Source organism: Lacerta agilis, chromosome 7 (genome assembly GCF_009819535.1).
Source record: "Lacerta agilis isolate rLacAgi1 chromosome 7, rLacAgi1.pri, whole genome shotgun sequence".
Lineage (NCBI taxonomy): Eukaryota > Metazoa > Chordata > Lepidosauria > Squamata > Lacertidae > Lacerta > Lacerta agilis.
In genome coordinates, this window is record NC_046318.1 from 4,596,153 (window position 1) to 4,617,913 (window position 21,761).

General features: G+C 45.1%; 1 protein-coding gene and 1 pseudogene across 4 annotated transcripts in view; both read left to right on the forward strand.

Annotated features, from left to right (window-relative positions):
- Positions 1-21,761, forward strand: part of LOC117049502 — a 156,642-nt pseudogene that overhangs the window by 110,061 nt on the left and 24,820 nt on the right.
- Positions 1-21,761, forward strand: part of LOC117049500 (protocadherin alpha-5-like) — a 132,756-nt gene that overhangs the window by 48,782 nt on the left and 62,213 nt on the right. The window contains exon 1 of one of the 4 annotated variants that reach the window (XM_033154224.1): positions 3,686-6,230. The exons of 2 other annotated variants lie outside the window; for them this stretch is intronic. In XM_033154224.1, coding sequence (XP_033010115.1) covers positions 3,801-6,230 — 2,430 coding nt within the window. In that variant the 5' untranslated portion in view covers positions 3,686-3,800. Of the gene's footprint in view, positions 1-3,685; positions 6,231-21,761 lie in introns of those variants that run through there. One more of the 4 variants, XM_033154223.1, reaches the window with a different exon arrangement.

Consider the following 21,761-nt stretch of genomic DNA (forward strand, 5'->3'; position numbering starts at 1 on the left):
TTAAGGGGCTTCTCTCTGGGCAGCAGAAAAGCTGCTCCTTCTCGCCTTTTGCCAGATCATATGCCCGCCAAGGAGGCTGCCTGAGGAGGGACGTTTTGTTCGGAGGCGTGAAGTGGAAAGCTTCCTTTTGAGATGCGAGGAGAGTCCCGGGAGTTGTCGGTGAAGCGGAGGAAATTCGTGCGGGGTGCGGAGAGGGAGGCGATAACCCTCTTTTCAGCTCAGCGCTGAGGATAGGGGTAACTGCCGTGACGTCACAGGAACAGGAGCCAATGCAGGACTGGAATTGCAAGTGAGTTTACAAGAAGAAAGACTAGCTGCGGTGGTTACCAGACCAGGCACCTGCAGAACCCGGCAGCCCAGCACGTTGACCACTGTGGGAGAGGTACAGAAGCCCTGCCGGGAGGAAGCCAATGGACATTTTTTGGTACCCTGTTGACGTCGCCGACTTACTCCCGGCGACTGACCGGCCTCTTCGCAGCTAAGTTCTTGGAAGTGGGTTTAGCTTAAAGATAAAGCGTGGATGTCACAAACGGATCTGGAAACGCCTATGCAAAGCTCATCGGGGCGGGCAGCCAGGACTGGTGGCCAGCTCCGTGTGTTGCCTGTCGGTGACCCGCTGTTGTGCGTGAAACAGCCCAGGCGAAGAAAATGCTTCTTACTATGCAGGACGTGTGTGTGTTTGTGTGTGTGTAAAGGAAGTCTCACCACTCAAAGCTACCCAAGAGAGCTGGCAGGCAAATGCTCAAAGCTGCAGCTGTGAAATATTCTTCTAGAAAGTTCTATGGGCTTAGATGATTTACGGTTAGGACTGAAACTCTGAGCCTCCCAGAGCTCATCTTCAATCTCGCCCAAAGGAGATCCTGTTTGCACCCTTCCATGAAGACAAAGGCTGCGCACACCCTATACTGTATATTTAAAGCACGCATCCTCTCGCGTCCCGCTTTCCCACGCACCAAGAATATTATATCCGTGTGCATCCTTTGAATGCATGGTGCCTACACAGCCAAACGGTCAGTCGCAGAAGCGCCTTCAGTTGGAGTTTGGGCGCTGGGCAAACGGGTCCATCCGGGCTGGACATTAGCTGAGGTGCGATACGTGACTCTTAGTCCTTTTTCTTCTTGAGCATCGCCAGCCTTGGAGCGTAGGAGAAGAAGACGTGGTTCAACAGTCAGAGCCCCGAGTTTTCCCACGCAGCTTTAATATGGAGCCGCATTTTAACAAGGACTACCAGATTTAAGCAATCACAGAGTAATGAGGAGACGTTTAATGGCCCCCAAAGGCCCTCGGTTTTAAGCAGAGCAGCAGATTAAAACAAAGTGTGTCCTACACCACCCACCAAAGATGATGACCAAGCCGTTAAGACAGGGGCTCTCAAAGGGCGTGGCTGTGCAGGAGAAGATGGCAAGAGTGGCGGGAAGATTCAAGGGCAATCAAAGAAAGATTTTTTTAATTATTTGCAGAATATGGATAGATACCTTTTCAAACAGAGCAAGAGTATCCAGTGATACTGAGAACAATCCTAGTTGTGATCCAGAATCACCGGCTTTCAATCGTGTGCTGGAGAAGACCCTTTTGGGGTTGATTCATGTTTTTATGTAGCTGCTTTGTTTTATACTTTCTGGATGTCCCACGACCATATTATTAAGTAGTGGTGTTCTGTGTTACAAATCAATCATTGCTAAGAGTTTTTTCTTTTTGTTTTCCAATGTATTTATTTGCAATACTAGCAAATTTGGCGTGGCGCGAGCAAATTTTTATCCCGAAAGCGAGGACTAGAGGAAAAGGTTTGAGAGCCAAGTGTTAAGGTGCCACAACTTATGTCTCCGTTATGTTTACAAGCACATCTTGCAAGGTGCAACTATTGCCTCATCCTGATCCAAGAGTCGTCCTGAAGATTTTCCCGCTGGAACTCAAGCGAGGCTTCCCTGGGGCATAACACAAAATCCACCCGGGAACACGAGGGCATGTCAGCCAGGTGGAGAGGGAAATGTCAGTAAAGCAAAAACAAACAAAAACTCCTACTCTGGGGCGGAGCAGCCTCGGGATTTGCCAGGTGGCAAGAAAGAAACTCAATACTTCTGCTTCTTCCAGCTTTTGCCGTGCCTCCAACAACCCATTCACTTATCCCGTCAAAGGAATTCGATAGTGTAATTCCTATTTACGTCCACTCAGAAGTAGGCCCCATAGACTTCAGTGGGGCTTACTCCCAAGTGAGTGTCCTTTTGTACGGGATTGCAGCCTACGGCACCAGGGGTGCCCCGGTCTTAGAAGGCGCTTTCTGCCTCACCCCCCAGCAAAAACACACTGTAGTCTCACAGCAACAAGAGACTCTCAAGCTGCCGGTGCTTAAGGGCTAGAGAACCATTCTCTTCTTAACCCTCAACAAGTAAGCTCTATTGATATTCGTGGGGCCAGGAAAATGGGTCCAGGATTCTCAGTCGTCGTCCTACCAGTGTGGGTGAGCCAGTGTGGAGAGCCAGTGTGGTGTAGTGGTTAAGAGCGGTAGACTCCTAATGTGGTGAACCGGGTTCGTGTCTCCGCTCCTCCACAGGCAGCTGCTGGGTGACCTTGGGCTAGTCACACTTCTCTGAAGTCTTTCAGCCCCACTCACCTCACAGAGTGTTTGTTGTGGGGGAGGAAGGGAAAGGAGAATGTGAGCCGCTTTGAGACTCCTTCGGGTAGTGAAAAGCGGGATATCAAATCCAAACTCTCCTTCTACCACCAGCGCCCCAGATTCGGAGCTAGCTCAGTCTTTACAAACACTCCCCTCTTTAAAAGCTCCCGGAAAAACCCCAAGGTACATTCGGTGCCATTGAGACGTCTGAAGAGGAGGAGCTAGCGTGGCCTTGGGTGCTATTCCGGCACCAACCGAAGTCAGCCTTATTGAGGTCAGTCAGGACACTGACTGGGCACAGATCACCAGGCAAGCCCCCTGGTGGCACAGCCCCAAAACAGCCGTGTGTGTGTGTGTGCGTTTGTGTGTGCGCGCACCACTGGGCGTGGAGGAAGGCGAAGAAGCAATGGCACACGACGCGAACGGCTCCCCCCTCCTCCACCCATGTTTCTCGTCACGTTTCTGGAGAGATGAGGCTCCCGCCTCCTCCCTCCCTTAGTGGCGGCGCCGCCCAGCTTCGATCCATGCCGATCGAGCCCCGCTTTCCAGGTACGCGCCGCCTCTCTCGGCAGCGAGGCTGGGCTGGGCGTCTTCCATCGCGGCGCGCACGGCAAGAACGGAAGCTTTTCTCCACCTCCTTCGCTCAGGTCGCGGGGCGGGGATCGTGGCCCTCCCTCCCCTCCGGCGGCTGCTTCCCCGCAGCATCATCTGCGACGCGGGCGCTTCCCTCCCTTGCGAGGCTTCTTCCGCGCTGACCTACTGATACAGTAGTCAGGGATGGGCTGTGGAGCTTGCGGATCGCGCGCGAGCCCCTACGCGGCGCTGTGCTCCAGTGAGGCTCCGTGTCTGCAATAGGAGCGCTTCTTCTCCCCCTTGCCCACGGCCGACGCCCCCCCTCCGTGAGCTCATCCCGAGCCAAAGGCAGCGGCTGCCTTCGCGAAGGGCTCGCTCTCGCTGGCTCAGCACAAGGGAAGCGGGCGGGCGAGCCATGACTTCGGCCGGCGCCTGGAAGAAGAAGAAGAGGAGCGCTTGCTCTCCCCGCGCGTCGTAGCCAGCGGGTTTCTGGCTGCTGCTCCGGTGCGCTCGGCTGCTGCTGCTCGCCGCAGCGAATTTGCTGAGAAACGTGGGATTATGGTACTGTTGGCTCGGTCTGCAGGGAGCTGAGGAGGAAGCTAGGGATAGAAGAATGCGGGTCTCTTTCATGGTGTGCTGCCTTATTTTCTACACCGTCAATGGACAAGTAGAGTACTCCATCCCCGAAGAAACGGAGCCCGGCACGCCTGTCGGGAACCTAGCGCAGGATCTGGGTATCGTGGCCGCGACGCTTCCCTCCCGGAAATTCCGCATGATCACCAGCTCCAGCAAGCAATATTTTAGCCTCGATGCAAGCACCGGAGCTTTGTCTGTCAAGGAGCCCATCGACCGGGAGCAGATCTGCGCGCTGAAACCTACCTGCTCTCTGAATTACGAACTGGTGCTAGAAAACCCCTTGGAGCTTTATAAAATGCAGTTTAAAATACTGGACGTGAACGACAATGCCCCCATCTTCCCGCTAGACGAGTACCATTTGAACGTGGCCGAGTTCCTGGCGCCGGGAGCTCGCTTTACCTTGCCCAACGCCCAGGACCCCGACGAAGGCATCAACGGCGTGCAAAGCTACACGCTGAGCCCCAACGAGCTTTTCCGACTGGAAATGCAAACGCGCGGGGACGGCAGCAGGTATCCGGAACTGGTGCTGGAGAAGCCCTTGGACCGCGAGCAGCAAGCCACGCACAGGCTTGTGGTCACAGCCAAAGATGGAGGGACGCCCCAGAGGTCCGGAGACGCCCAGGTCGTGGTCACCGTCCTTGACACCAATGACAACGCTCCCGCCTTCGAGCATTCCGTCTACAGGGCCAGCGTCTCTGAAAACTCCCCCAATGGCACTCTGGTCACTCAGGTGCACGCCACGGACTTAGATGAAGGTCAGAACGGGGAGGTCCGGTATGCCTTCAGCAATAGCACCCCTGCTGAGCTCCAGAAGATGTTCCACATCAACCCCCAGACCGGGGAGATAAGAGTAAGTGGGAGTTTAGGCGCTAGGAAGCCCCTCCTGGAGATGTTCATTGAAGCAAGGGATAAAGGAGTCTTCGGGATGTCCACTGTAGCCAAGCTGCTGGTGGAAATAACTGATGTGAACAACAATGCTCCGGAGATCACTGTCACTTCTCTTTCCAGCCCCATCCCAGAGGATTCCTCTCTGGGCACAGTGATAGCGCTCCTGAGCATCACCGATGAAGATCCTGGAGAGAATGGGAAAGTCATTTGCCAGATCCCCACCAACATCCCCTTCCAACTCAAGTCCTCTTTTGATAGTTACTACAGTGTGGTCACCAGCGGCCTTCTAGATCGGGAACGGGTCAGCGAATACAACATCACTGTCACTGCCTCTGATCTGGGCTCCCCTCCCATCGCCACTCAGAAGACTCTGCGGGTGCACATTGCAGATGTGAACGACAATCCCCCTAAGTTCCTCAACCAGATGCGTGAAGTTTCCGTAATGGAGAACAACAGGCCTGGGGTGTCCCTTTTTCATGTGTCAGCCTCTGATCCAGACCTGGGGGAGAATGGTCGGGTCTCCTACCTACTCAGGGACATTGACATCCAAGGCAGCTCCTTGACCAGCTATTTGGCCATTGATGCAGACAGTGGAATTGTCTATGCAAAGGGCATTTTTGACTTTGAGCAACTCCAGAGCTTCCATTTTCAAGTGGAGGCCAAGGACAATGGCTCTCCCGCCCTGGCTTCCGCCTTTATAGTCAGCATTACCATCCTTGACCAGAATGACAATGCCCCAATCATCTTGTACCCAGGGGTGAGGAATGGCTCAGTGGCAGTAGAAATTGTTCCCCGCTTGGCAGATGCTGACTACCTGGTGGCCAAGGTAGTGGCCCACGACCCAGACAGTGGGCAGAATGCCTGGCTTTCTTATCACCTCTTGCAGTCTTCTGACAGCAGTTTGTTTCGAGTTTCACCCAATGCTGGAGAGGTCAGGACTAGTCGCTCCATGAGGTCTAGTGACCCCATCAAGCACAAAGTTGTGGTCTTGGTAAAGGACAGTGGGGAGCCTCCCCTCTCCTCCTCCGTGACCCTGGGCATCCTGCTGGCTGACTCTCTCCCACAAGCGCTCCCGGACTTTGACGACAGCTTGGAAGCACGTGGGCAGCAGCTGTCCAGCTTGAACTTCTACTTGATCATTGGTCTAGCTTGCCTTTCCTTTGTCTTCCTTGGCTTTCTAATCTTCCTTCTTGCCATTCGACTTTTTCACTGTAGGACTAGTCCCTCATGCAGTTGCTGCTGCTGCTGCCCCACAGATGAGTATGAAAAGTATCGCTACAATGTGCGCATGCTCCCAAGCTCTCATTTCACACCAGAGATGGTCGAGGTTGCAGGAATGGGGAAGCTTACGCACACCTATTTGTATAGGGCATCTCTGGGTGTTGGGCCTAGCAATAACAACTTGATGCCCAATGGAGATGCCGGAAACCTTTCCAAGGGGGCAGGATTATTACAAGTGCCAGCATCTTGCATTCAAGTGCAGAAGGTGAAGAGTGACCACTTTAATGCCATTCTGGTGGTAAGCAGGGGTTTTTTAAATATAAAAAATGATATATCTTTCTTGTGCATATGCATCTGTGTTTGGGGTTGAAAAAAATAACCTAAAGGTGTATCCACTTTGCTCCATTTTGATTTAAAGGAAATCAATACATTTATACACGCAACACTGAATTTGCGCCTAACCTCTCAGAAACTAAGAACAGAATAAAAGAACTAACAGCAAATACCCGTAGATTGTACCTGCCTCTCATCATTTTTTTCTACCATGGACACTAATGGACAGTAGATTCATGATTGCAAAAAAAAAAAGCTCGCCAACCATCCACTTCACATAATGCACATAATGCATAATTAATTTAAAGAATTTATTGCTACAATATGTGCTGAAAGTTTCTGCCTTAGATGGCTTTATCCGAAAGGGATAGACAAATACGTGGAGGAGGGCCCATCAACACTAACCTGCCTAGCCAATGGTTAAAATCTGGAGGGCCACAGTGGACTAGATGGCTCCTTTCTGAGATCCAGCAGGGCCTTCTTATATTCTCCAGTGAGATTTTTTATGGCTATCTAGTTAGCTGTCACTCAACTGTGGGGAAATGGTAGTTAAAAATTTGGTTCAAACGTTTGATCTTCACTGTGCTGAAAAGTACAAAATACTTGAATTCCTTGTATTGATTATAAATTGTGCTGTATTATCAATATGATTGTGTATGGTTAGCGTTCTTTTTTTTAAAGGTTTTAATACTTGCTTTTTTAAAATTTGCAAAGAGGTTAAAGAAATAGAGATGTGCAATATGGAAATAGCAGGATGCAGGTAGAATTTTTGAATATTTTTGTTAGTGACGCTGCCAATATGTTTCATAAGTGCATCACGACCTATGGTAAAATTAGTTCCAATTATGGCAAACTACAATCGTGTGCAACAAAACTGACCGAAAAGAACCTTGGGGTCCAACGGCAGAGCACAGTCCAGTTTCCAGTTCTTGAAATGAACCAGTCGTTGAACAACATTCATTGTTGTTCAGAAATCTCTGAATTATACCTGAAAGTACGGTAGTCCGCATAATTGCCAGAAGAATTAAGTTCATTTTGAATCAGTCATTTTAAAACCAAAACTTTGAATGATTTCTGGTTTATCTTCACATTAATTCCCCCAAGCCCAGCCCAACAGGAGTGCCGGACTCTTAACTTTCTTAAAAAAGAAAGAAAGAAAGTACCGTATTTTTCTGTGTATAAAACTATATTTTCCCCCTAATTTTTGGAAGTTTAAAATAAGGGGATGTCTTATACACGGATAGCGTATAGTGCATTTTCTTAATTTTGAGTCCCCCAAAATAGGGGGCACCTTATACATGGGGGCGTGTCATACACGGAAAAATACGGTATATTGGATCTCTATAAAGAAAGTTAGAAAGCAAACATGGAGGCAGTGTTCTAAAGCTTTTTAGGGAGATACAGAGGCACTGCTATTGCTAAGGATTCTTAGTTAATCCATGTTACTAAATGGGAATGCGGAAGAAATGAATGTGAGGCATTTCCCAAGGCTTCCCTGCTGAAGAGATTTGCTGTCTTCCAATAGGAGCAGCATGCAGAAGGAGGTACAGGGTCAAAGCGAAGGATGCCTTGTGCCTTTAGCAGTAGTGTGACAGGCAACAATTAAACAGGGTAAGCATTTTCTAATATGAAAATACAATTATGGGCAAAACTTCACCTGTCAGCCTTCTGTCTGTGAGACGTCTTATTACTTGTGTGTGGCTCCTAATTTAGTTTTGCAAATTAGGAGCCACACACAAGCAGAGGAGCTTGTAGCTTTCGGAATGTGCTCTGTGTGTGCACGCATGCACACTAAGGACGAACTTTTTATGAGCCTGGGCTAACCCAGTTTATTTTGTAAAGGTATGAACTTTAAGTGGAACTAGTTCCTTTTTGGACAGGATGAACTTGAACTAGAACCAGTTCCTCCTATTTAATACGAACTTTCCAAGCAACTGCCAATTTCTGGTAGGCCACTTTGTGCTTGGTGGTTGCAGTGATTCTTCCAAAGACTGCTGGTCTAGATCGATCTCAGTCTGATCCAGTCTGATCTTTACAGATATTAATTTATACCATAACTCAGGGGTCAGCAACCTTTTTCAGCTGTGGGCCGGTCCACTGTCCCTCAGACCATGTGGTGGGCTGGACTATATTTTGAGGGGGGAAATGAACGAATTCCTATGCCCCACAAATAACCCAGAGGTGCATTTTAAATAAAAGCACACATTCTACTCATGTAAAAACACGCTGACTCCCAGACCGTCCGTGGGCCAGATTGAGAAGGCGATTGGCTCACATCTGGCCTATGGGCCTTAGGTTGCCTACCGCTGCCTTAACTATTAGCTTCTGGCTGTGGAAATTTAATACACCTTGGTGGGCCACAGTCACTCTAGTATGAAAACAAGGCCATATAGCCAACCCCATCTCTAGAAGGGGTTAAAAGGTCAAGTGCTTTTAATTTCCATTGATGTGAATAGGAGAGATTTAAGGGTGCCTTTAATTTCTTCACTGAAATGGATGGGAAGTGTATTTTGGCTGGAACTGTGCATACCGGTAGTTAGCTTACCTGAGGGCAAAACTAGATGTGATGTAAATACACACACATGTTGCTCAAGAAAGTAGCCCCATGTTGTGTCCTCCCCTGTTGTAACATCTACCGGTAGTTCATGCCCTGATGCCACAATGCTGACCATTCATTGCCTCACCTCTGCTGCCCAGCAGTGACTCTGCTGGCGAAGGCTAAGAAATGCCAGGGAAGAAACTGAATTGAACATCCTATTATGAATGGGGTGTGGGAGATTTTGACACAGGGCTGCTTTTTTTGGCAGAATCTCTGCATTTTCTGTAACTTATGCCAAACATTTATTTTATAGTAGAAATTAAATCAGGAGGTTCATAAGTTGTAGTATTCTAATGGGTTCAATGTAGAACCATGTGTATATGTATTATTGATTAACGTCTACTCTCAGATACCAGCATTCATTCCTTAACAACTATTATGAGAAATAAATTAAAGTAATGCAGCAGCAGTGGTTGTGGTTCTAAAATTAAATATACAAATATAAAGGAAAGAGAAAGTTAATGCTGGTCAATCAATACAGATTGTTCTTTTTATTGTGTCTCTTTGTGGTGAGCAAGCAGAGCATTAGCTATATGCTTTGAGATGTTCACATTCATTTTTTGACTGCAGTCATAATACTTTGGAAAAACCCCTTTCGAAGAATGGGACGTGTCTGAGTAAATATTAGAATTGGGGTGGAAATATTTGTTTATTTTCCTATGTCACACTTCCTCATAGGTTTATGAAAGATGGAATATGCCACAGTTCATTTAATCTATACAGTAGATTAAAGAAAATAATACAATAACTGTAATTGTTTCATTTGGGATTTGTGTGTCTTCTGTTTTAACAGTATCACTTGGGGTGGGCTGTTGGGCTCAGATGCTGCTTTCGCAAATGGAATGTGTGATCCTGCAGTGTTTTGTCTCTGAAATCCAGGCCAAGCCTCTAAAAATAGAACTATAGACTTTCAGTAGAGGAAGTGAGATAGAGCTGAATTACATGTCATGCCATCTTGTTTCAATTTGTGCCCTATGGTGTGCATAGCAGAAAAATGGAAAACATGGCACACACCCAAGGACCCTGAGCTTTTTTATTTTTTTAATCTGTTATGAGGAAATATGAATTCTGGAACCTGGGTATATTATGTAGGTCAAATTTCCTCAGATTTGTTTATTCTGTATAAAATTCTACTTCTGGTAGGCAAGGGGAGGAAATGATGTTACAGAAAGCACAGAAGTCCTCACTCACCTCCTTGGCTGCTGATAGTACTTCTCCTTCTCCCTCTCTCTCGCTTTGAAGATTTCATGAGCCGCAGCCCCTCACATTTCAGTTATCTTTGTTTATGGAAACAAAATGGAAGCTTGTAATGCTTGAAGATGTTCAATTCAGTGCCTGATGCAAAAATCCATGTTTGCGTGGTATGTTCAGGAAATGCTGAATCCAGTCCATCAGACGGCATTCTTGTCACTATGCCTCATACTGAACCTCCCAGGTGCCTTTATGCAGATGAATTAACAGTGGTGGGCGGTGACCATTGGGAATGGTAGGACGGAAGGGGATGCACGTGACAGGCAGAGCCACCCTTCGACTGATTGTAGGTAAAAAGGAGCCAGGTGGAGGGAGACAGGTTGTTGGTGCAGTGCCCTATTCCCCTTAGTGGACCAGCCTCCAATGTGAATTAAGTAGCTCTGAAGGGGGAGCAGGTCCATTAGCTCAGGGACAGAACACATACTTTTTGTATCCATGAGTCCCAGTTTGAACCCCTAGCATTTCCAGTCAAGAGCAGTCTCCTGCAGTCAGAATAAACTCTGCTGGTCTAGATGGACCAATGATATAACTCAAAATAATGTCTATTAGAATATTAGGGGGGGGGAAAATATCAATGAAGTTTGTTTCTTGACAGTCAGATACCTCTAGACTGCTTTGTGTCATAGGTTAAACTTTTCAGTGAAATTTCCTCATGCAAGCCTTCACTATTCCTTTGAATTAGATTTTCCAGGATCAGGCTCAAAGGCAACCTACGACTTTGGACTTAGTATTGTAGTTCTTTTGCTAACCTTTGTGAGAAATTCACCCTCTCTTTCAGCAGAATGGGAGATTTTCCAGGGTGTGCCAAATAACAATCTTATTTGCAGGGGAGAGCTTCTTTGGTCCTAGTCCATTAAGTGACCTGTCACAAATGTTTTGACTGGTAAATTCTAACTCAGGGAATTCCTCTCCATAAGTAGCAAACTGTGGGATAATTTCTCTCTCTCTGGTATCTCTTTCCCTTCCGCTCCCTGGTGTGTCCTCCAGACCAATCACCTGTTTCTTTCTCTTGAGTTTGCATCACCGCCACTTCCCTGTGTCCTACTGTCTTTCTCTCTCTCGCTGTCCACCCATTATTCTCTCCCCAGCTTTCTCATGCTGCTTTTGTCCTCTCTCTCCAGTTATTTATGACTTTCTCCTCCCTTTCATCCTCCCCTTCCTGGGAGAGACTTCATCCTCACAATTCTGTGTAAGATACTACCTCCTGAAACACTGTGTATTCCCCAAGGGAAAGAAAAAAATCTATACAGTATGTGGCAGGCCAAAATGTAGAAGCACACCCACCTTCTTCAATACTGTATACATAAATCCAGATGTTCCTAGATCCAATTAGTGCGCAGGTCATAATAATTTTCATTTTGTGTTTCTGACAAAACATTTATGAAAAAGCTCATGCCACATCAGAGGATGGTACCTTTGCATGTCTACTTACCGTATGTTTCCAACCATGAATCTCTTTTCCAAAGGGTATCATTTCTGAAGACCCTGCTGGATTTTGGTAGGTTGCTGGAGTGGGTGGTGTATTTTTATAAACGAATTAAATATATGTCAGTGAAGAACTTGTGTGTTTCAAAGAACCTTGTATACATGTTGGGGTGTGGGGTGTTGTGAAGAGATGACCTACATGTTGCACTTACCTGTGGGATCCTTCTCATTGGGACCCAGGTCATCCAGAGTCAGGAATAGTGGGCAGGTTTGGTTCTCATTGCAATAACATCACCAAATGTAGTGCTAAAGTACTTTGGTTCACGGCAGCCATTTGCTTATTTGACATAAGGCAAACAGATGTACGCGGGGACACCACTGAGCAGAGTCTCCACTGAGTGAAAGTTAGACCTGCCTCTTGTCCCTGGGTGACTCTAGACACAAGGAGTCAAGACTGTGTCTATCTCCATAATCCTGTTCCCTCAGTGGCACAGACCCATATTGGCTTCTGTTCATACCAAAATGAAATGAAATAACCTATTTCTTCCTTACTACTGATCTGGATAACTGCAGCCTCAGTTTGCAGACAACGACAAGCCACAGCACAGCTCATTTGCACTGCATGTAGCACCCATGCGAGCAGAGGAAAGCTACGTGTGGACCAGGCTGCACATTCACAATCCTGCAAACTACAGTTTAGCATGATGGGTGAAGCACTTCAGTGCTAACTGATACCCTGTAGTTCCCAATCAGCTAAGTACTGCGAAGACCCTGCTTTTCAAAAGCCAAGCCATGGACTCCCTACTTCTGAAAATGTTGATCTCTCTCTGATAGTTGTTGTTATGTGAATGGTGCTACAGACCCCTTAGGTAGGCTACGCGGACCCGCTGGATAACTATTGAAAAAGAACACATGCAATTTGTTTGAGATGCTTTCATTCAGTTATATTGTTGTTGTTGTTCAGTCGTGTCCGACTCTTCGTGACCCCATGGACCAGAGCACTCCAGGCACGCCTATCCTCCACTGCCTCCCGCAGTTTGGCCAAACTCATGTTAGTAGCTTCGAGAATACTGTCCAACCATCTCATTCTCTATCGTCCCCTTCTCCTTGTGCCCTCCATCTTTCCCAACATCAGGGTCTTTTCTAGGGAGTCTTCTCTTCTCATGAGGTGGCCAAAGTACTGGAGCCTCAACTTCAGGATCTGTCCTTCTAGTGAGCACTCAGGGCCGATTTCCTTGAGAATGGATAGGTTTGATCTTCTTGCAGTCCATGGGACTGCATATATTGTTATATTGTACACAGCAATAAATACACACATTAGGAAGGATGCTTTGTCTTCCCCTTAAAAATATATCACAAAGGTGTATGGGATGCTTCAACTGTATGATAATTCTCCCTTTCTTTGTTTTTAAATGAATCTGAGCTAGTACATTGTATAGAAATAGATCAATTTGCCAGAAGTAGAGAGTTGCAGTATAATAACTGTCCTATTTATGCCTACTTGGAAGTAAGTTTGAGTTCAGTGGGGTTTATTCCCATGTAAGTGTAAGCTGTGAAATAGAAATGGTGCCATAATTTAGAGCTATGGCTCAGAGCCCCCCCCCCCACCTTGTGAGATGAAATGTGCAAGCCTATATATAGCTCAGTTGTATCGAGTCTTGTCAGCTCAGTTCCTTCCTTCTTTTGGCGAACTGCATTCCCTGCCAAACACTCATGTGCTGCTGTGAGTGATTTAGGATTATATGCCTGTCCTTAAACATATATGGAAATAGCTATTGATTAATCTACTCTGATAACAAGTGCATCTACTTTTTAGCCCAGCCACGGAATTATTGCAGCATCAAATTTCAAGGAATGATAGGAAATTTTGGCATTCTTTAAGATTCTGTGGAGTGATTATTTATTTTAATCTCCTGGCAACCGCAGTCCTAATGCTTTGCATTATAGAGTGCTTTTTAGAGTGCTGGAAGTGCTTCACATAATTTATCCAGTGATCCTTAGGACAACAAAGTAGTTCAGTATTTCTGTCCTTGTACTCTAGTGGAGAAGCTAAAGGTGAGAGAATACTTGTCTACAGCCACCTTGGTAGCTCCTTAGCCTGCCTAAGTGGGCTAAGGTAAGATTTGGACAATGGGCTTACCAATGCATACTGTTAACCACCTACAAGTAGAATAAGTTTTTATAGCATCATTTTTTGGGGTGGGGGAGTCCCATTTCCTTTGTTTCTTGTTCACAGCATCTCATCATGGAACTGCAGGCTGTTAAAATCCATAAATGTGTCACTATAATTAATGGCCTCAGAATTCTAAGCAATGTTTTAGTTTTTAAGAAATGTTAATTAAAATGGTCCCCAGAGCTACTGTGGCAATATCATATATTTAAATATGTACATTTAATTATAGCACACACACACACACACACACAGAGAGAGAGAGAGAGAGAGAGAGAGAGAGAGAGAGAGAGAGAGAGAGAGAGGTTGCCTTTTAAGGATCCAAGGATCCAGTCCTAACATGAGTGCTGCTCTTCAGAGCTCCAGCTGGCCTGGAACAGGAATATTGTAGTGTTGTTTCAGACTTGCAGGGGACACTGTCCCCATCCCCCTTTCCTACCCTTCTGAAACCTTCCCCTCAGGAGGTCAAAAGACCAAGCCCTCCTGTTTCCATTTGCCTCTCTGCCTCCCCCCACCCCAGTCACAACTGCCCTCAACAACAGACTTCTACTCACTCTGTCTGTTTCAACAGGGATTAGAAATCTATGGCTCTTCAGATGTTGTTGGTCTTCCAACTTCCACTTGTCCATCCACCATAGCCAATGATTGGGGGTGATGAGAGTTAAAGTCCAACAATATCTGGATGGTTGCAGGTTCCACATTCCTGCTTTAGACCATTTATTTTTCATACCCTGAGTGGATGTCTGTCTAAACTCATTCCCATCTGGGTGCAGACCTTGCTTCAGGACTATATCAGCCTTGGTCTTCCTGATGGATTACCTTCAACACCTACTTCTTTTCCTATTGTGCATCTATATGTGTCCCTTGCCTCCTCTACTCACCCAATCTCATTTCTGCTCTTCCTTGTCCTTCCTTGCAGCGCTTGCTGTTTCTCACCTCTGCATGGGCTTCATTCCAATCTTGTTTCCTGGTTCTCTAGCTTAAATATCTGTCAGCAAAGAAATAATGAAAGTTGACAGCGAAGTGTTATCACTGCGTTTTTAGCTGATACACCAATGACATTGGTAGAGGCAAGGAAAATGAAACTGTGCAAACTCAGGAAGAGAACGGGCATATTGGCTTCTTCTTGAGTTTCACTTGGAAGGTTATCACCCAAACTTGAGAAAACTAAACATCTGATGTAAGAAAAAAAGATGAGCTTAGTTTCTGAACAACCCAGTGGAACTTTTTGGGTTGTACAAACACACCTTCTGACCTGTATCCGAACCCAGTCAGTACGCCAGACACTCCTAGACTAAAAACAGGCTGTAAAATAGACAGTGTCAACAGCAGATGAGTAGAAGTTCCAGAATCCTGGTTGGTTGTCCAAATGTATGGGAGATGTTTGATTTGTCCTTGAGACATCTGATTTGGCCACAGTGACTCATGACTTACTTACATCCCATTTGGATTACTGTAATGGGCTGCATTTGAAAAGTGCTCAGAAACTTCAACTGGCCCAAAGAGCTGAAACCACTTTGTTGACCGAGTCTGGTTGTAGGAAGCACACAGCTCCCTCCATAGAACAGCTCCACTGACTACCAGTCTGTTTCTGGGTGCAATTCAAAGTTATAAACCCCTACACAGCTTAGGTCCAAGCTTTCTGAAAGACTGTGTTTCCTCATATGAACCTTCCAGGAAAGAAGGCAGCGTATAAATATACGATGATGATGATGATGATGATGATGATGATGATAAAAGGTAGGCAATTCCTTTATGAAAGCCACAAGTGACATACCCCTTCCCACATTATCCCCAATTCCAGCCAAATAATGCTCCCAGGTTTTATATAAAAAAGTAGTTAAGGGGCTGGCACAAAAGATAGAGTGTGGCTCTTCTGTCCCTGCTCCCTGTATTTGAGGAAAAGCTGTCATTCTGTTAGTTTGGGCCCAGATCCCCAAATGGTGAAGGTTATTTGAATCCCAAATCTGTATTCTGCAGCATTAGCTGCCTGTCCCAGTTTGGTGTCATCTGCAAATCTGATGACAACCCCTCAGTTGCTTTTTCCAAATCACTTATAAACACATTGAACAACAGCAGGCGCAGGACACACCCTGCAGCTCCCCACATGTCACCTTTTTCCAGGATGAGGAACCATTAGTGAGTACTCAGTCGGTCAATAAGCTACAAATCCACCTAACAGTTATCTTGCCCAGCCCACAGTTTGCCAGCGTTGCCACAAAAGTATCATGGGGGACTTTTTCAAACCTTACTGAAATCAAGATATATTACATCCACAGCATTCCTGATCCAACAAGGTTGTAACTGTATCATCATCATCATCATCATCATCAACAACAACAACAACAAAAAGACAGACAGATGGACAGACAGAAAAAGGAAATGAGAATCATCTGGCATGACTTATTTTTGAGAAACCCATGCTGGGTCTTGGTAATCACAGCATCCTTTTCTAACTGTCCATAGACTGACTGTTTCATTATCTGTTCTAGGACCTTTATTGGTATTGATATCAAGCTGACCTGTTGGTAGTTACATGGGTTTTCTTTTTGAAGATGAGGACATTTGCCTGTCTCCAGGCTGCAGGGAATTCTGCAGGGAATTCTACAGAGAATTCTCAAAGGTTGTGGACAGAGGCTCCAGTATTATATCCGCAAGCTCCTTTAGTACCCGTGGGTGTAGCTCATCAGGCTCTGGAGATTTGGATTCTTTTAAAGTAGCTAGGTGTCCCCTTATCACCTATTTTACTCAGAATTGAGATTGAATCCCTATTCAGTCAAGGATTTGCTCCCATGTAAAATGTGTGTATGATTTCAGCCTAGTTAACATAGCACTTGTCTGCTGGTGATTAGCTAACTAGGACCTTCGTGTTCAGAGGCAAGAAAATACAAGAAAACCAGTAAAGGGCTATTTACTTCTTGCCCTGCTTCGTGGTATCTGGTTGGTTGCTGTGGTTCTTGGCTCAATGGACCTTTGGTTTAGTCCAGCCAAGCTCGCTCTTATGTTTTTAACACATGGATGTTTTATTTCTCTGTAGGAGCAATTTGATTTTGTAGTAAAACATTAAGGATTGTATCCAACTAAATTCTATTCTGAGAAAATCCATTGGAATTAATTAACTTTAATGAGTTGTGTCCATTAATTTCAGGTGGTCTACTCTGAGTATGGCCAATGTTGGATATAATCTTAATATTGTTCCAGAGGAATTTTCATAGATGACCTTGGCGACTGTGGTTCAGCTTGTTCATCTGAAAGTTTGGATGCATTTGAATAATTTATTAAAGTCTATGGTACTTATCCCATTGATTGAATTGTAGCTGCACTTTCTTTTGTTGGTGTAAGTGAAAATGTGTTTTTCTGTCCTTGTGCTTACCTTACAAACTGTTTTTCTTAGGCTTCAGTGACAATTATCAAATTGCAGCTCCGGTTGTTTCTCATTTTCAGTGTAGGTTCTTAAAACCCATGAGGGTTGTATATGTCTCAACTTAAGAACACCTCCAAATCTCTCTTCTGAGGCAGCAATTTTTATTTTATTTTAGGCTTTCAGGGTCAAGTGTACAGGTAAGGACAGCTGTATGGGTGCAGTGGCACAGCATAACACAGTGCCAGCATGAACCATGAACCAGCCTAGGGTTGTTTTCTCATTTTGCCACATTAAGCTTGGTCATCCTAGCTCAGGTGGTGAGCAAAACCCATTAGGTGACATAGAAATGGATGGAGAATGTGTATTGAGAGTGTACTATTAGGGTGGTGGTAGGATTGCCAGGTTTCAGCATTTGACATAAAGCTTTAGGGTTCCCTCCCCCCCCAGGAGAAGGACTAATATTTCAAGGCAGAACCATGGAAACAGGCTATTTTCTGCTTGTCTTGATCTGAACTTTTGCTGTTCTCTGCATCGTCCCATGCTCATCAGGCTCATTAAAATAAAAATGCAACACAAACCCAGTAAAACAATAGTATAAAGGCATATGAAAATAAGAGGTGGGAGATTCAAATGAACAAAAAATAGCTTTTAAAAGCCTAGGCAAAATAGGACTCATTCTGAGATAAGTTAAAGTTTCTACCTGTAATAGTTGATCTCTGATTTTAATCTTTTACATGGTTTCAAATGTTTTTATGTAGGCTTGTTCTAAGCTGCTTTGATATTTTATCATGAAGAGAGGTATACAAATACTCTTTTATAAATAATCAAAATAAAATAATCTTATAATACAATCCTATTGAGAATTACATCTCACTAAGTTCAGGGGCGCGGGTGGCGCTGTGGGTTAAACCACAGAGCCTAGGGGTTGCTGATCAGAAGGTCGGCGGTTCGAATCCCCGTGATTGGGTGAGCTCCCGTTGCTTGGTCCCTGCTCCTGCCCACCTAGCAGTTCAAAAGCACGTCAAAGTGCAAGTAGATATATAGGTACCGCTCCAGCAGGAAGGTAAATGGTGTTTCTGTGCGCTGCTCTGGTTCGCCAGAAGCGGCTTAGTCATGCTGGCCACATGACCCAGAAGCTGTATGCCGGTTCCCTCGGCCATTAACGCGAGATGAGCGCCACAACCCTAGAGTTGGACACGACTGGACCTAATGGTCAGGGGTTCCTTTACCTTTACCTTAATTTCAGTTACTCTCTGTTGAAGGCCAGACCAAACAATGGCACCATTAATTCAGCTGGCAATTGCAAGCATGGTTTTGTTTTTCTAGATTTAGAGGCACAGGGGGAACCAAGAATGGGAGGTGGTAGGAGCAAGCACTAGATCCAGACTGGGATCCAACAAGTGGCAAAGCCTTCCCTGCTGATCCCTGACCTAGATCACCTTCCCTACCATGCCTGCTATTTACTTCAAAAAAAGAAAAGAAAAGACATTAACACAATTGCTAATTTCATAGTGTTGTGTGGCATGTCTAGTTTGATGGGCTTAGTCTTGAAGTGCCTGATACAAATCAGTAAGCAATACTAGATTGCACTTGTCACTCTCATAGTCTTCCTAGTGCAGCCACAGAAAATGGCAAGACAGCAATTTCAACAGGAGGAGGCTTACAACAATTCCCCCAGGATTGCTCAGTGCTTTTATGATGATGCCTGCATTCTATTCCACACCAGCTTCTCCTATAGCTCTCTTTTCACTTACAGAGATTTCATTTTCTGTCCATGCTTACTGAGACTGTGATAGTAGTCCAAGATTTGAATTTCTGAGCAAGTAATGTCCCATGCCAAAATAATATTCATTAAAGTCAAGATGAAATAGCTTTGGAAGATTCCCTCAAGGAAAGATCTTAAATTCGATTGCTAGAAAAATGAAATTTGCTTTTCTATGGGAACAGCTGAAAAAGCTTAGTTCTGTTTTGGCAGAAGGAAGGATGATTGGCGTGTGGGCCCAAAACCTATATATGCCTGGCAGTGCTCTTTTGGCAGTGGGAAACTAGGTTAAAAAATATCAGTCACTAAATGAGGAAGCAAAAAACCGATTGATGGTACAATTAAGCACTTAATGGTGATGCCTTTGAGTAGAATTTCTAATAGCCTGTAACATACACAGCCAAAGGCTATTTACTGTCCAGCGTCAATTCCAGCAACAGTCACATCTTAGACCTGATTCACATGAACCAGTAGCAGCAGGGTTGATGCCTAAACCATTGTGGCATAGCTGCATTATCCATATTGCTGCTGCAACTGTATAAATCGCTTTATATCTAACATTTTCATGCCAGAGAGTTCTCTGGGGTCCACAGATGCTGGCATGAAAAATGTTCTAAATGATAGGGGGAGGGCAAGCAAAAATGGGATTGTTCCCTTTATTGATAATTACCCTTCACCATGATAATGATATGACTATTGGTGGATGCAACCTTGCAATCGGTACTTATGAATCAGGCCCAAGTCTCTTTCTTTTACACACACACACACACACACACACAGCCAATCCCTTCCTTCACTTACCAAGGTTTATGCAGGTAACTGCAAATGTGAACATTGCATATGCATCTACTGCCCTCAAAATTCTGCTAAATTCTGATGGAGTCAGCCTGTTTATTGCCAACCCCAATATCTATGTGAGTTTATATAACTGTATATACTTCTGCATTTCCTTGGCACCATCATTCTCTGCGTGAATAATGCTTGTGTTGGATGGCAAAAGCTTAAGGTCACCTCAACAGTGAGAATTGCTAAAGTAGAAGATGAACAAATTCATTATCTGAATCCACACCTGTCTGCATTATTTATTCTTGCCCAACTATAGAAATTGGGTTCTACATGGGCCTCATGATAGCTGTCTATGTTGTAGTGATTTTAAAAGCGAATCAGAAGAGCCACCATGACCAGATATCATTTATATGGTCTCATCGGTATCCAACAATGCAACAACAACAACAACAAAAACACGTTTCTTTGGTAATTCTACAGCAACCCTATAAGGTTGCTAAGTTGGAGATAGGTGGCCTGCTTATAGCCACCTAGTAAGTTCATGACATCTAACATATACCATTGTTGAAAGCAGAACCAAAGGATAAAATCAGTCATGAAGTAGAGGGGAACAGCTACAAAGCGACTGAATATTATTATTATTTGCTTGTCGGGAAGGAATCTGGTACTTTTTTAAAGCTGAAAAATGCTTCAGGGAATTATTAAATTCTACTAGGTATCAAGAACCATGGATGATATGGAAATTATATTAGCATTGCAACCATAAGGGTTGAAAAGGGAGGGAAATTGCTATGGGAAAACCACTGTACTTGTTTTAAAGAAATTAATACAGAACATTTCTCACCCTGTAGAAAGGACCAAGATTTTATCTACAGAGGTAAATGCAAGATAAATCAACAAACAAACTTGGTAAAGGATAAATGAAGTTGGCAGCACACTGGCCAGCTACAGGGCTTTCCAAAAGCACAACATGACCTCCAGCAGCGGAAATAAGTAATTTGGGCTTTAACAATCCACCAAAACATAGTGGAAAAGAACCAGCTCATAATTTCAGCTTCTCAAGTACTTTATAGGAGCCACTGTTTTAACCAGAACTGGCATCTTCTGATTATAGAGGTGGAATATTAGTATTACTGAAGTCAGTAACAAAACTCCCATGGTTTTAGTGGGAAAGGATTGCAGCTTGCAGGGCTTTGGTGAGCCCATAGTCTGAAGCAGGTGTAGCTCAGACACAGGCTCACCACCTCACTGAGAACCATATTCACAAAGATATATGCACAATTTAGGGGGTCAAATGCCTTTAAGTAGCACAGGGGAATACTGACTGCGAGGCAGTTCATATAAGCAGGACTATGCACTTCATAGGGACGCAGGTGGCGCTGTGGTCTAAATCACTGAGCCTAGGGCTTGCCGATCAGAAGGTCGGCGGTTCAAATCCCCGCAACAGGGTGAGCTCCCGTTGCTCGGTCCCTGCTCCTGCCATCCTAGCAGTTTGAAAGCACGTCAAAGTGCAAGTAGATAAATAGGTACCACTGCGGCGGGAAGGTAAACAGCGTTTCCGTGCGCTGCTCTGGTTCACCAGAAGCAGCTTAGTCATGCTGGCCACATGAACTGGAAAAACTGTCTGCAGACAAACGCCGGCTCCCTCGGCCTGTAAAGCGAGATGAGCGCCGTAATCTCAGAGTCGTCCGTGACTGGACCTAATGGTCAGGGGTCCCTTTACCTTTACCTTTATGCACTTCATAACCAGGTTTCAATCCACATGGGGATATTCTCCTGGGATAGAATTAGAACATCAGCAAAAATCAGAGATAATTCCAAGGAACTCCACACCTTAGAAGATCACTTGAGTTTAGGAATATTTATTTGCGTAATACTTTTTATTACTATTACAATTATTACCAGTGCTATTTTTCTCAAAAAAAGAGGTGCTGGAGCTCACCTTGAATGCCTCCCTTGTTCTCTTATAACAGCAATGGCGCCCACCCAAGAGGTGCAGGAACTGAGTTCCAGTGAGTTCCATCTGGAAAAAGCTGTTCTTCAAATTCTGAACTGTCTAGGGTACACAACCCTTTCCAATAGCATTCCTACAATATGAACATTCAGGTGCAATGGCAACCCCTAGAGCACTCTATAGCT